Source organism: Cupressus sempervirens, chromosome 8, assembly GCF_028749045.1.
Source record: "Cupressus sempervirens isolate cs-2001-9-10 chromosome 8, ASM2874904v1, whole genome shotgun sequence".
NCBI lineage: Eukaryota > Viridiplantae > Streptophyta > Pinopsida > Cupressales > Cupressaceae > Cupressus > Cupressus sempervirens.
In genome coordinates this window covers 523,415,611-523,430,323 of record NC_143125.1, presented here as the reverse complement: position 1 = coordinate 523,430,323, position 14,713 = coordinate 523,415,611, and the positions used below count along the sequence as shown (strand labels likewise).

Sequence of the window (14,713 nt, the reverse complement as noted above, 5' to 3'; positions counted from 1 at the left end):
TATAGAACCATTTATAACTGAGCCCAGTAAATGTGTTGTTATTTGATAATACCTCTTCATCACAAATAATGTATTTCATACTTTCTAGCGCCATTTTTCCAAACTTCAATCGCACTCATATGCATATCCATACTGACATCATCTACCAGCCAAACACTTCGACAACCCACCCTGAACCGATGAAAATTGTTGTAAATTAGAACACTAAACACTGCTGCCAGCTGCCTCCTAACCATGAATAATATGTTTTTAATAATGAAGTGTGTGCTCTAGATCATGAAAAATAACTGTTTCATGGTGACAAATGGACTACAGCCTGAGAGAAAAAATAAAAATTGTCTTCCTCTATACCAAACAACCCTCCAACAAGCAGTCTCATTTGCAACAGAAATGAATGATGCAGTCTTCCAATACAAGATGACTTGATTTGAAAATACCCCAAACAGTTCGCTTCATGAAGAAAAAGCAGAACTGGAAGAGAATAATTAAATTTTCAGCAGTCCATGGTCTAAAGGTAAGGGAGAGAGCATGCCATGTCTTTCAACTGCCTTCAAAACCCACCATCCATGCTCACTATAATAAGAGCCCTGTTAGTTCACATTATCAGGTGAATTGTAATGGAATAGATGATTGCTTCTAAGCCAAGTCCAATTCTAGCTCAATTTGTAAAACCCTCCATAGACTTGAATGATTAGAGATTTGCAAGGCAAAAAGAAACAAAAGAGCTTGAAATGAATGAAACGGAGACAGTTATTTTTCAGATGAGCATCTGGGCACTGATTTCACATCTTACCACTTTCCTTTTTGTTTTCTTTATCTGTCAAACATCTTCTAATTTCAACCTAAAATCCACGCTGAAGGGATGGGGTGCATGGAAAACTCACCTCATCCACAGGCTGGCCACAACACACCTAGGAAATCACAATATGTAAGATACACCTGCTTGAATATGATTAACATGAGTAGATGTACTTGGCAAAACATAGTTTCTAGAGGTACGTGCAGCCCCATAGCTTTAGCATGTATTTAGTTTAGAGTTCATCACCTGTTGTACCTATAGATTTATTTATATAACATATATATCTAGCGATAAGTAGATTAAATCTTGGATTGCTATATCACTAAATCAAAATGGTATCATAGAAGACGATGTCCAACAACGATAACTACACCATCCCAAGGTGATCTACAGAGGTCTGGTCATCAGACAGTAATAAGACGTCACAGTTGTAGATTGCACCAGCTTGAGCAACTTCTTGCACTAATATCAGCATAAATGAAGAAAACCCAATCCGAGGAAGAAATGTTTGTTTCTAAGAAATCCAAGATTAACTAGCTGATTGTTATGTAGATAATACGAAAAAAAGCATATCGATGCTCTGAACACGATAAGGGCAACAATGCCCAGGAAAAAGGACTGGAATGATGACAAATTTGAAATTTGCCTATTCCAGAGAAAAATTGCACCTCCTTTTTCAATCTTAAAGTTTAGTTACATAGCTCAAAAGTTAGGAATGATTAGCAGTGCAAGTGTAGCAAGCTGCCCCATGTGGGAGTACATGTTTGAACTTCAATGAACCCTTATTAGTTTTAAGAGCCTATTGTTTTCTGAGAAATGCATGCCAAGCATTAGCAATAATCCAGTATCTGTGCAAATACCTGCTTCCTTTCTTTGAACCAGAAGCCCCATCTTTGGATGACACGCCTGTTATTAGGAAATAAATAGAAAAACCCCTTTGTTAACAAGGTGGAAACAGACCAATTGGGCAACAAAAGACCTGAGAACATATTCACACAAACCTTCAGTTCCAGCCTTTGATCGATCATCAGGATTGATAGTTCCTCCCCGTACAAATGCTTTGCCACCGGGTACATCATCTGCCTTGAAAGATTCCACAAACTCTTCATACAAGCGAGCTGCTTCTTCATCCGCTCTCTGCACCGCTCATACAAGATAGCTTAACAAGGGATTATATAATCAAGAAAAAAAAAACCATTCATGACTAAATCTCAAAGTCGATGATATGTACCTTTTTCTTAGCCTCCTCTTCTTCTCTATGCTTTTGAAATGGGGTCTTCTTCCGAATCACAGAGAATGAAGTCATCTTCTCATCAAACAGTATCTGCTGAAAAAATGGCTATTTAAGAACATGTAGATTTCCACAATCCATGAGATATTTGCAACTTGCCGTTTCTGGATTCAATTATGTAAATATTTTTGCATCAACCTTTCAGATCACACTCTGTGATCCATCATCAGGATGGGCATGAAAGAGAGCATCAGGATCACAGAATGTGACCAAAATGTTGATGCAAAAATATCTACACAATTGAATCCAGAAACAACTTGCAAATAGCTATTTAATCATTGAATTTGTTCTAAATATCATGGACACACCAGTTATGTGAATTCCATTTTGTAATAAACATCCACTGAATGCTCATATGCTTCTTACTAATTTACATTCAAGAACTCACATATTTCCAAGTTCTTTGCTAGTGTAAGAATAAGTTGTGTTCACATATTTCTGAGTTTATAGAATTGAACTAATGCTCTACAAGAAGAAATATTGGCATGCTTGAGAAGAACCCAATGGAATTATATTCAGGCAAAGTCACATATTCCTAAATTTGTCGGTTTAAGCTAATGCTTTACAAGGGTTGTTACATTTATATTTCTGAATGCCTAACATGCATATGCATTCCATAGATATTGAGGTGCACATACACCATCCTGTAGAATACATCTAACAAAAAATTTGAGCCAAGAAATCCAGAACACTTTAACATTTTGTGTTGCCTCAACATAAATGGGAAGAAACAGCTTTAAAACATAGTCTTTCATGTTTTCTAAACCTTTTCTATCAAAATAAAATTTGAAACTTAAATAATAGATCCCAAACAATTGACAGGAGGCAGTACAGAAAGAGAAAATACAAACAACTTGTGGGAACAGCTTCAAACACTCAGAAAAACACAGCTTATTTGTGGGAGTAACAGAAAATATAGACATGGATTCATTGGGGAGAGATGCTCAAATCTTAGAGTGTTTTTAAGCAGATACACAGGTAGACATGACAGAGACATCCACATACCCTCCTCTGCTAAGGGAGACGCATCCAAGTCTCAAAGATGCATCCTAAAGGTGGGAAACTCACACCACTTGCAACACTACTAAATGGCACCTTATCTAGGACCCTATTTTATGGATTTCTCAAAACTCGATGCTCACAAATATTTGTCAATCTATCCATCTATATTTGTTGTTGTATTTATAAGTCTCAAACTTTACAGATTTCATCATATTTAGGTCAAGCAAATCATTCTGTATACAGATGTCTAATGAGTTGTGAGTTGATGAGTAATAGATTTAATAACAATAACAAACAGCACACTGGACATTTGCAAACATCAAGAAGGTTGTGTAAATATCAAATATTAATAATAACAAAGTAGCTTTAGAATGGCTTGATAAAATCACAGCATGTAGATGAAGAAATTAATTTCAAAATTTTGAGGCACATCCACCTAAGCTTGATTCAACTACAATGCATATATATGTTTTTTTACTACAGGGGTATCCCTGCGACCCAGCCCAGTGCCAAAACCCCCTTTACCTTGATCTTACTGCCAAGATGGAGTCAGGAAGGGACAAGCTTGGGCAAGACTAATCCCCTGCAGATGCACACAGTCGCCTGCAAACCTGGGCCTCGAAGTCAAACCCAGAATCAATGGGGAGCAATCTCACAGTCAAAGCGAACTCCACTACCCGCACAGGCTTAGAATGCATAGGTTATGCCGCAACTAAACTTGATACCCCTACAACAAATAAACAAACAAAATCTCAATTTTCCTTAAACCATCTTTTTCAAAGATGAATCCTTTGGAAGACTAGAGTTGCATGTATAAAGGATTTTACGTATTCGGGATTAATAAATATATATAGATGTGACATTTGATTGGTGCATCAATTCTGAATCCTGACAACAAAAGATATTCTTGAACAGGTTGCAAAAAATATCTACAGTGACTACTATTTGTTTGGGCCAAAGGATCTCCTGTGGATGATATAGATTTCACAAAGAGGATTCAATCCTACTTGTAATGACTGCCAAAATCATTGAGCAAAGTATTAGCAAATCTCCAGTTTCTTTTATTTACTTGGAATAGTTGCATATCCACAGGCAGAGATTGCATCCCCTTGGCCAGGCTACAAAACGACAGTGACTTATATTAATTAGAGATAATGACTGGAAGACCAGAGATTATTTTGTTAGGTCCGCTAATATTTCCTCATGGGTTGCTAATTTTCTTGCTGTTATCTGTTCTTTTCTTTCAGCTGTGTAAAAGTTCTTCTGTTAGCCTGTTGTTCAGTTTAACTGCATCTGACTCTTGCATTTCAAGAAATTCAGCTGAGGGTATTTTGGTGAATTTTTTGAGATATCCAGAACTTTGAGCAGTGTGTTTAAAGCATGGTTATGGGGAGACCCGTCTCCCCCCTAAAAGTCGTGTCTCGGAGACTTTTCGCGTCTCCGGAGACCTCAAAAAAGATTGGAGACTAGATGACGAAATCCCCTTAAGTCTCCCAATCTCCTAATCCCAAAAGTGACATCTCCCCAAAGTCTCCTGATAAAATATAAATGTAAAATATAATATTAAATAATTTTATGCATTTTAGCCCTCAATTTTAGTGTTTTTAATGCAAAAATTAAGACAAATGAGCTACAATATGGTGATTATGTGAGTTTTGAAATATTTGGCTCTATATTAATGTGACATTACTATTATTATTTACATTAGTCTTTTAGTTTTACAGTATTACCATTTTTTAATTTTGTATTAAGTATTAGACTCTTTAAACTATTAAAAACAAAATTGTCGTCTCCAAGTACCCCCGTCTCCTATTTTTGAAAAATTAACATACCGGTAACAATACCAATACCGAAGACCTCTAAGTCTCCCCGTCTCCCGGTGACCTTAGTTTAAAGGATCAACTTTATACCCGGCAGTTTATTTTACTCCTACAGTGAGAATCCTCATCAACTAAACCTACTAATTGTTGTGAGGTTTTCACACCATCACCCCAAAACTTTTGGGGACCCCCCTTTTTTCAATTGCCTTGGCAAATTTGGAGTTGTCCAAAGGTTTTCAATTTGAAAATTTTACCCCTTGGAAGCCTTAAGGCCAGGAGAGATGTGGTTGGATTTATTTTTCACCCGATGCGAAACTTGATTTTCCGGAATATTGAATTTTTTCGATATTCAACGACAACATTATTTTTCGATGGTTAAAACGAATACTTGGTAGGATAAAATTGCAAATTTTTGGACTTGGATGGATTTTTGAAAATTTGAAATAATTGTATAAGCTTGAGAATTTTCAAAATGAATCTGTCAGATTTAGTCATTTCAGAAAATCTCGAAATTTTTGGTGAAAAAGGAAATTTTTTATAGTGAAATTGAAATTGGAAGATTGATTTTGACTGCTAGAAAAGGGATTTATTTTGTTAAAATATTAAAATTGCATTGCCAAAATTAAAATTGATTTAAATTGCAAAAAATTGGTTGAAATTTTGCCTAACGGATTTTAGAAATATTAAAGGAAATTGGTAATTTGGTATTGAAAATTGATTTTAGCTTGCTAGATTCAATTTTAATGATATTTTAATTGCCAAAACGTTATTAAATCAAAATTTTGACATCTCCTAGACTTACCTTGTTCCCATTTTGCAATTTTTGATTAAAATTGGCAATTAAATGGGCCAATTTCACAATGGCTCACTTGAAGAGGCAAAAAGTGTAGTATAAGACAGGCCTCCCCTCTTATTTTCTCATTCCTTTTTCCTCCTCCTCCTTGTATGTGCAATTTTCTTCTAGAGGCGAATTTCAGACTTGGGCAATTTTTCTTGGGGCAGATTTTCCATTTCTTGGCAACATTTTTTCTTCTTCTTGTCTAGGCGAATTTCTGCCCTAGGGCGATTTTGGAGCAGATTAATTTTTTCCAGCTTGGGCGACTTTTTTTGAAGTCTGATTTCTCCATCTTTGACAGCGATTTCTCCTTTCAGAATTGGGCGATTTTATGTGGTGAAAATACAATGCGATTTAAGGTCTGATTTTTGGCAAAAGTGGGCGATTTCAAGGAAGTCAAAATTCTGATTTTTGTTAGGGCATCATTTTTTGCAAGGAGGATTGAAATTTCAAAGTTTGATCCGAACTTGAAGAGGGCCCAATTATTGGTAAAGGCATATTTAAGGTAAAATTCTATTCATTTTTAGAGGTGATGAATGGTTTAAAGGCGGCTTCTATTCCTTGTTCTTGCTTGGTTTGTTTCCCTTATTTTCTTTTTGCTGTCATCATCCACCACTTCATCATTCCATTGATAGGCTGAAGTTGGAAGATATAAGTGTAGATTTCATGATAGGACACTTGAAAAGGCAGCAATAAGCTAGACCACCCTAGGATTGAAGTTGAGAGATATAAGTGTAGTCCATCCTAAGGTAACGAAGAGGTAGAAATAAGTGGTAGTCCCATCCCTAGGAAAGAAGTTTGAAGATTGATAAGTGTAGAGATAGGACTTGGAGAGGCAAAAATAAGCTAGATTCTATCAATAGAAATAAGGTTGGAGATTGATAAATGTAGTCGATATCATTTAGAACGAAGGGGCAGAAATAAGTGTTTAGGATGGTAGATGTTAGTGCTGGCAAGAACCCAAAAGGAACGAATACCAAAAAAGACAAAGAAGACATGATGCCTAAGACCACCTTCTTCTCGAAAGTGAGGCGAATAAGTGATACCAATATCGGCAAGGTGAACATGGTACAGTTGAAGGATAGATTGAAAGGACAATCCCCCATGGCATGGAAGATCTACAAGAGCGGAAACGTACACTCGGCAGCTTTCCCTCCTACCTTGCCTTGTCCGGAATTTTGTTACTAAGACAATCATTTTTTACGAAGGGAAGAGAGCGTTAGCGAACATCAACGGACAAGTGGTCGAAGAAGCATTTAATATTCCCCAGTATAAAAGCATGACAGTGGTAATGATGGATCGAGTGGCTAAGTTATTTCAGGATAATCAGGAGACTTATTTCATTCATCTAAAGCAGAATTGGTTGTACGAAGGTAAGAAGGGAGTCACCAAGTCATCAAAGCTCACCAAGTCAGATTTCAAATCAAAGTATGGCAATCTTATTGTGCTTCTCAACCAAATCATGGGCGTAGCTCAAGGTATGCAATTGGAGAACTGGATGCATTATTTTTTGATGAAATAAAAAATGGAAAGAGAAGATTTGATTAGGCTAGGATTATAAGTGAAAACTTAGAGTTGCAACATAGGACAGTGCAAAATCAAAAGCAATTCTATATGGGATCCTATTTTTTCTATCTGATTGTGAGACTTTATGAAAATCCTGGACTTAAGGCCTTAGGAGTGATTGGCAATGGGTCGGGGCAATGTTTAGTGCATGAGTGTTATCCACAGCTTCATTTGCACAACACCAAAGATTATAAGATGTTTTATGACGCCTTTGCCATGAAGACGGTAAGGATATTACAAGGGACACCTACTAAGAGGCTCTCATCAGAAGTGGAAGCAAAAGTTAAGAAGTATGGGAGTTGGTTCATCCAATTTCCATAATTCACATATATTAGAGTAGCAGGAAGTAAAGTTTATCCCAAGAGACTTCCAAGGTACCCACCCGACAAGGTAGTTTTGTTGGAATTGGCTAGGCAACTTGAGCATTATGACAAGATGATGAAACTTAAAGGTGAGACAGGGATTACCTTCTCATTTGGAATAGGCAATGATACTTGCCCCAATCCTAACGCCTTTGTAGCTGTGAAGAAAGAGTTAGAATGGTATCATCTAAGATGGTATAGAGCAAGACAAGGATTCGATCCTAATGGTCTTATCAAGGCATCTCACGGAAATACATTCAAACATATTCCTACTATAGAAGTTTTTGGGCCAATGCACAGAATGACTTTCGCGTGAGAAAGCTAGCTTTCTCAAGATTGTCAGTGGGCATGATGAGGGCAATCAGATGGAGAGGCCTTGATATTCCTGATCAATTGGAAGATGATGAAAATGTGCTAAGAGAAGATTATGATACAGTGGATGGAACGAAGTTGGGTCTAGTGGATTAGGATGATCATCAGGATCCTTCATTAGAGGCAGTTACAAGGACAATAGATCTACACACCAAGTCATGGTACAATGAGAAGTTAAGGCAATTACAAAGTCAGACGGTACACCTTACTTACAAGAAGATGAAATCAAAGAAAGGTCCAACAGAGTCAGTGGGACAGAAAGGTGAAGGCATAGCTAGAAACAAAGAGTAGTTAAGGGCAAGAAAAGAAATTTGGAGTCTGAGAAAAGTAAAGAACATCAGGAGCCCCTAACAAAGAAACAGAATGCAACACCGTCAAGGGAGAGCATAATTAAGGCTAGAAGCCAAAGGGATAATATAAGTGGGCAAGGGGTCGCAGTAGAGGTGAGTTATGATTTGGAATCAAGCAATTACAGCAACAGTACCAAGTACTCTCCTCTCTCAGAGAAGCAACATGGAGATGATGTGACAGTCACTAGTGAAGAAGAGGATAGACCAATTGATATTGAGGAAATAAGCCAGGCGCTCAAGGCCATTGGTGATGCCTTGCTAGTCGAACCGAATCCAGATTTGGGGAGATGCATTGCACCGCTATGGTTAAGGCAAATGCTTATGCCAAGAGGCGAGGTGGTGATTGTCCAAACAATTGAGGATATTCAAGGGTTAGCGGAAAAGAATGATAGCAAGAAACAAAGACAAATTGCAAAAACAGTGGCAAAAGTAATCAGAAGCGATGACACCGAAAGGTTCAGATTGCTATACCAAAGGTTAGCAAGGCAGTGGATGAGATTGTAGCTCAGGAATATGAGATAGTAGAGCATAACTTGGGAAGAATCACGAATGACAAGGAATGTGAAGAGATCCAGGAAGGCATGTTTTCAATTAGAGAAAGACTGAGGAAGGCAAACAAAAGGATTGTAAAGTTGGAGGCCGAAAACAAGTATTGGAGAGATTGCCAGCCTATCCAACAGTTGCATTAGGTAGCCCTTCCTGAAGACAGCAGGAGCAACATAGAAGAGATATTGGCCCAGCTGCACGAAGTCAAGGATTGGATCCATGATATAATTCAAGATGGGCGAAATTTCTTCCCTTCATTTATCTCGACATTTAGGTCATTAGTGGCTATTAGAGACAAATTCAAAGCATTTCAAGGGGAGTGGAAGGATTTCCTTCCAATCAAGGACTTAGCCATTCCCAGGCAATCGAGCTAGCGGAGAGATATTTAGAGAGAGCCAAGTTGGTTGATGAAGGAGGAATGAGTACGGCGGAGTCTTGGTTTGTTGCCTTGACTATCAAATTGAGGATACTTGAAGAGATACAGAACAAGATTGCACAGCACAACCCAGGCATTGACACTTCCATTTCAACCATGATGGGCGATGTTGGGGTTGCACTTGATTTTGAAGATATCAGAGAGGAGAACATCAAAGAGACAGAATTTGGATCAAAATTGGATGAGTTGGGGAAGGTTGCCATCAAGACAAAACATTTGGGCACTCTTGCCTCCCTCAATGCCTTTATCGGATATGCGAAAGAATATGAGAAGGATCACGAGAAGACGCTGCAAACAGCAAGCAACATAATGAATTCAGCTAAGCTCAAGATGAAGCATACGCTTTGCCCTCCCATGAAGGAAGTCAACAACAAGCTAGCCAAGTTCATTGCTTTGGCTAAAAAGATGAAAGGAAAGGATAGAATTATATTACAGGATCATTTGATGTAAGCCCAAGTGGCAAATTCTCCTTCTTCTTAGGTAGGATAGGTGTTTGATTCTAATTGGCTAACATTTTGGTGCCTTCTCATTGGTTGCCACTTTTCCTTTTTTTTCATTGGTCCATTGCTGAGGTGGCATCTTCTCATTGGCCGATGGGGTGGCAACCCTAATTAGGGTTTGTGGGATTCAATCTAGATTGTTGATTTTGCCTCTTAATCTCTACCGTTGGTTGTAATTTTGGCCCTTATATAAGGCCATTTGCTCTCATTTATAAAGGGTTGAAGAAAATTGTTGCTTAAGATAACACCAAAATTGCTTCTCTTTATCATTGTTGTGACTTGCATGGTGATTAAGAACATTTGGTGTTATTGCATGGTTTCTAATTCCAATAGTTAAAGTTAGATTCCTTTGAAGTTGTTAAAGTAGATTTTATTTCAAGAAAGTTGTTAAGAGTTAAAGTAGATGGATAGTTGTATGGTGATATTAGTGGATGTTTGATAGGGATCTATAAACTAGGCCACTAGCATCCTAGCGGCTGGTTAGGAAGCCTTGCATGGTAATCTAGTCTTTTTCCCTTGAATCATTGCATCTATGGAGGTAGAGCCGCTAGTAAGCTTTCATCAGATTAGATCCTCATCCATTTGCTAATCTTTCCATTCATAGGAGTAGGAGTAGAGCATCAAGTAGATTAGTAGTTGGAGTTTTGAAGAAGAAAGTTAGAAAGGAGAAGCATCATTGGCAGACATACCCTCCATCATCATCACCATCAACATCATTTGGCACTCGTATACTTCACAAAGCTAGACATCATCACCATCACAAAGAGAGTTCGAAAATCCTTGAATGAACAACGTAAGGCCACCTACATGATTAACCAGCAAATTGCATTAATATAATTGAATTAGTATCCACAGGTGTAAGGAACATTGGAGTTTTCCTCATGTCTTCATGAGTATTTACTTTTCAAGAGAGGGATTGAGTGTTTGATATTCCACAATCACTATATGTTATGTAGTGGTACAAAACTGACATCAACACTAACCGAAGTTGATTCTTCTACATGGCAGTTGGACTTATTGAGAAGAGAATAATTTGATAGAATGGCTAGGCGGTTGATATGGCAGTCTTGTCAGTATTGTGTGTAATTTAATACACAAACACCACTTATTTTAACTCACTTTAAATCATATTTTACATTCTAAATTAGCAATGGTAATTGGGAACGCCTAGAAAGCTACTAATTATATATCGACTAGTATTAATCAATATGAAAATAATTATCGGAAAAATGGGATAGGTGTAGTATAACTGCATCTATAAATTGATAATGCACCATCATTTTTGGGTGATAGAATCTAGTACCTTATTGTCTTTGTAGATGATTAATTATTTGAATTTGAAATTTCATGGCATGTGTGCATTCTTATGCAATCTGTTATGCATTAGCAGCAAGAGCAAAGGCTCAAGTGTAAAATGCACATTATTATCTCAGTTTTAGAAATATTTTTTATAGATGGAAAGTTCTGCCTACAGGTACTTCAAGAAAAAACTTTGTGTGCAGTGTGTGTCCAATAGTGTACCATGTGACAATGTCTTGCTTCCCCTCTGAATGTGGATTTTAGATGCTTTGATGTGAATAACTATTTTGATGAATAGGGGAAATTTATTTTTAATAACTTTTTTATAAACACAAAAAAGCCTATGCACCTAATTCCACCTTTCAGTGATAAAATTGTGAAGATGGCATGCATCATGAAGGTTTGTGTGGCTCCAAAAGTCTTAATATGGACTCTATGGCAGGGCATTTGTCCCTCAACCCTGCCCTGCATCATGAGCGCCGCCGCCCCCCTTCAGAGAACCCACTAGAGCACTACCCCTCAACCCCATTAAGGTCTCCAGTACTAGACCTTCATTACTTTCAGGATCTCTTGTCATGTATGAAACTTGATTATAATGAAGAGGTGACAAGGAATTGGGATCTGACCTTTGAGTGTCTTGACGTAGATGTTTTTGTTGCACAATTTGCTAGAAATATCTTTACATGAGACAGCTTGTACAGCACATGGCTAGTGGAATTGTCACTCATTGTGGTTCAAGTGAAGTTGAACCAGATGTTGACTTGATGCTTTTGATGCAAAGCAATATGAAGATTATTAATTTTATATATTGGTTTCATTTTTCATCATTTATTGGCATTTAACAAATCGCTAGATTATGTTTTTATGAGTATTTCCATTTTTTTCATATTAAGAGGTGCTTAAATGTTTTGTTTATTGGCAATTATGAGTATCACTGGTTTATATTATATATTGCTATATTTTTAAAATATATTATACATGTACGTTGAAGTGTTTGTTAATGGTGCTTCATTTTTTATTGGCTCTAAAAATAACAATGAAGCAGAGACTTTCATGGCTTTGAAGGGTTTAAGAGAGGTTGTAGCTTTCTAATGCAAGAAGTACAGACCAAGGGTGACTCCCTTGTTATCGTTACAGCCTTATGAGAAATCAGATTTAAGATTGGTGTTTGAGCAACGTTCTTCATGTGGCTTCAAGCCATGGTTGTTTTTTTCTAAATCGTATTGAATTTGGTTGTTTTCGTGAAAGTAATCAATGATCAATAAAGTAGTAAATTCACTAAGGAATTTCACAAGAGCCAAAAAGATTGCAATCCCAAGTTTCTGTTCCATATCTTATCCATTTGATAATGACAAATCATTATTATGATGGAAGCATTTGCTTAAACCCTTGTGATGATGGGTCTTTCTTTGTTCGATGTTAGAGTTTCCACAGTATTGAGTGGTGTGAAGGTTTACAGGTCTCTAGTTGGTTTTCTTTTTCAATCTAGTCGTAGGTACTAAGTGGAGTCACTTCCAACGTTACTTCTGCGACATTAGAGTGGTGAAAGACAAACACCTACATCACTCCTAAGTCCAAGATGCACCAACCTTGCATTTCTCTTGAAGACATTATAGGTTTGGATATATGGGCAAGTTTCCAACATGACTTCTCTTACACTTGTTTGGTGAAAGATAGACACCATCATCACTCCTACATCCAAGATGTGCCAACTCTTACATTTTGTTAAAACCATTATAGGTATGGATGTGTGGATCCAATTCCAAATGTGACTTTTCTTACACTACTGCGGTGAAAGATAGATACCTACATCACCCCTATGTTCAAGAAGTGGATGTACAGGCAAACTTGCCTAAGAAACTTCCCTTACACTAATGTGGTGAAAGATAAACACCTACACCACTCTAGAATCCAAGATGTTCCAAGTAGGAATAGATGTATGGGCACAATTCAAACTAAAGTGTCTATTATAGATGATTTCTTCATGAAGCTTGAAATAAGGTTTCAAACAACGTAACATGTGTATTGTTCTTCAATAAGTTCATCCACAAGCGGATGAATTATTGCTAGTATATAACTGCAAGAATGAAGAGATAAAGAAATTGTACCATTTGGAGAAGCTCCAACAAGACCTACGGAACTTCAAAATGATCTCCATCTCTACAAAAAGAAGCATGCCAACCTTATTCTTCAGTGCCAAGGTTTTGTGATTATCTTCAGCCAATCTAAGAGAAACAATGAATGGGATCCCATGCGGTGGGTTAGGACTACAACTCCCCATAATTTCAAGGAATAGTGTAACCATGATTATCCACAAAGCTTATACAGATTCAAATGCCTTTATTATTTCTACGGAATTGGAAAATCTGGTCACATCTTATGGTTGGGCTCTACAAGATTTTATTCCTTGGTTTTCTGGATACTTGTGTCTTATAATTCTGCTGCTCCTTTTTACTGAATTCAGTCCTTTGTTCCCTCGGTGCTTATCCAAATAGTATGTAATCTGTATGATCCGCATGGTAGGTGGTACATAGTGTTTTCTGTTTAGGCCTAACTTCAAACACATTCTTGTTATATAGGTGTTTTAATATGAATGAGAATCCAATAGAGCCCTGAAACAACATTAGTCATGCCCCTTGCTTAGCTGGCCAACCAGCAACTATATAAGGTGCTTATTTAACACCATTATAAGATAATAGTAAAATAAAAGTAAGAACAAATTGCTGCTCAACGTATTTTTTCTCCTGGGGCCTAGCCTAAACAACTATATATTTCATTTTCCTTGCTAGGTACCAACATTATGAAGATTTTGGTATGATTTTTGAGTTTCTCTGCTCAAACTGGTCAGTTGGGATGAAAACTAGCTGCCTACTCAGGTCAGGCCAAAAAGCCTAAAAAACCCTAAACTGGAGTCTGTCTTAGTCCCTTTTATTCCTGCCAATTCATAATCAACTTCAAGAAAACTGCATTGTGGGTCTGAGTTGTTAATTTTATCCATAGTTCAAAATATCACCGAGAAGAGGGTGAAGGCGATAAACTGCTACAAGTTATCACCTCCAATAAGATTCATGTCATCACTGAAAAAATTGTATTTTCTCACAGATATATCGCCAAAATCTCAGCAATAAATGACTGTCTTCTCGCGTTCGCAGCTTGATAAGGTCTGATGGCCTAGCAAAGGGCCAAAACAATTTCTATGCTAGATGAGTTCTGGAGAGGGTAGAAAAGGTTGGGAGGAGAAAGGCCTTCATTTGCAGCATTCTAGATCGATTTATTGTGGATTTGGAGCCAGTTTGAAGAGATTTTTCAAGCGAATTCGGATCCACAAGTAAGTTTTCAAAACTCTCTCTTTCTGTTTAAAAATCATTTTGTCTTGTATTAAACGCATCCAAGCTTATACAAACTCTATCATACCATTTCCAATCTACTCTAACTCCTTTTAGAAGGTAATGAATAAGATCAACACCATTTTGTTAGCAAATTTTTCATAGTTTTCTTAAAAATTCATAACCTGACTTTTTTTGTTTTTTCTTTC

The 14,713-nt window shown here is 37.2% G+C and overlaps 1 protein-coding gene across 4 annotated transcripts in view; it reads right to left on the bottom strand.

Annotated features, from left to right (window-relative positions):
* LOC149543496 (protein RRC1-like) overlaps window positions 1–14,713 on the bottom strand; it is a 107,584-nt gene that overhangs the window by 75,910 nt on the left and 16,961 nt on the right. The window contains exons 2-4 of one of the 4 annotated variants that reach the window (XM_089798296.1): window positions 2,031–2,123; window positions 1,801–1,936; window positions 1,660–1,705 (exon numbers count right to left, since the gene is read on the bottom strand). In XM_089798296.1, the coding sequence (XP_089654422.1) occupies window positions 1,660–1,705; window positions 1,801–1,936; window positions 2,031–2,105 (257 nt within the window). In that variant the 5' untranslated portion in view covers window positions 2,106–2,123. Of the gene's footprint in view, window positions 1–1,659; window positions 1,724–1,800; window positions 1,937–2,030; window positions 2,127–14,713 lie in introns of those variants that run through there. The other 3 variants (XM_089798297.1, XM_089798298.1, XM_089798295.1) reach the window with 3 other exon arrangements.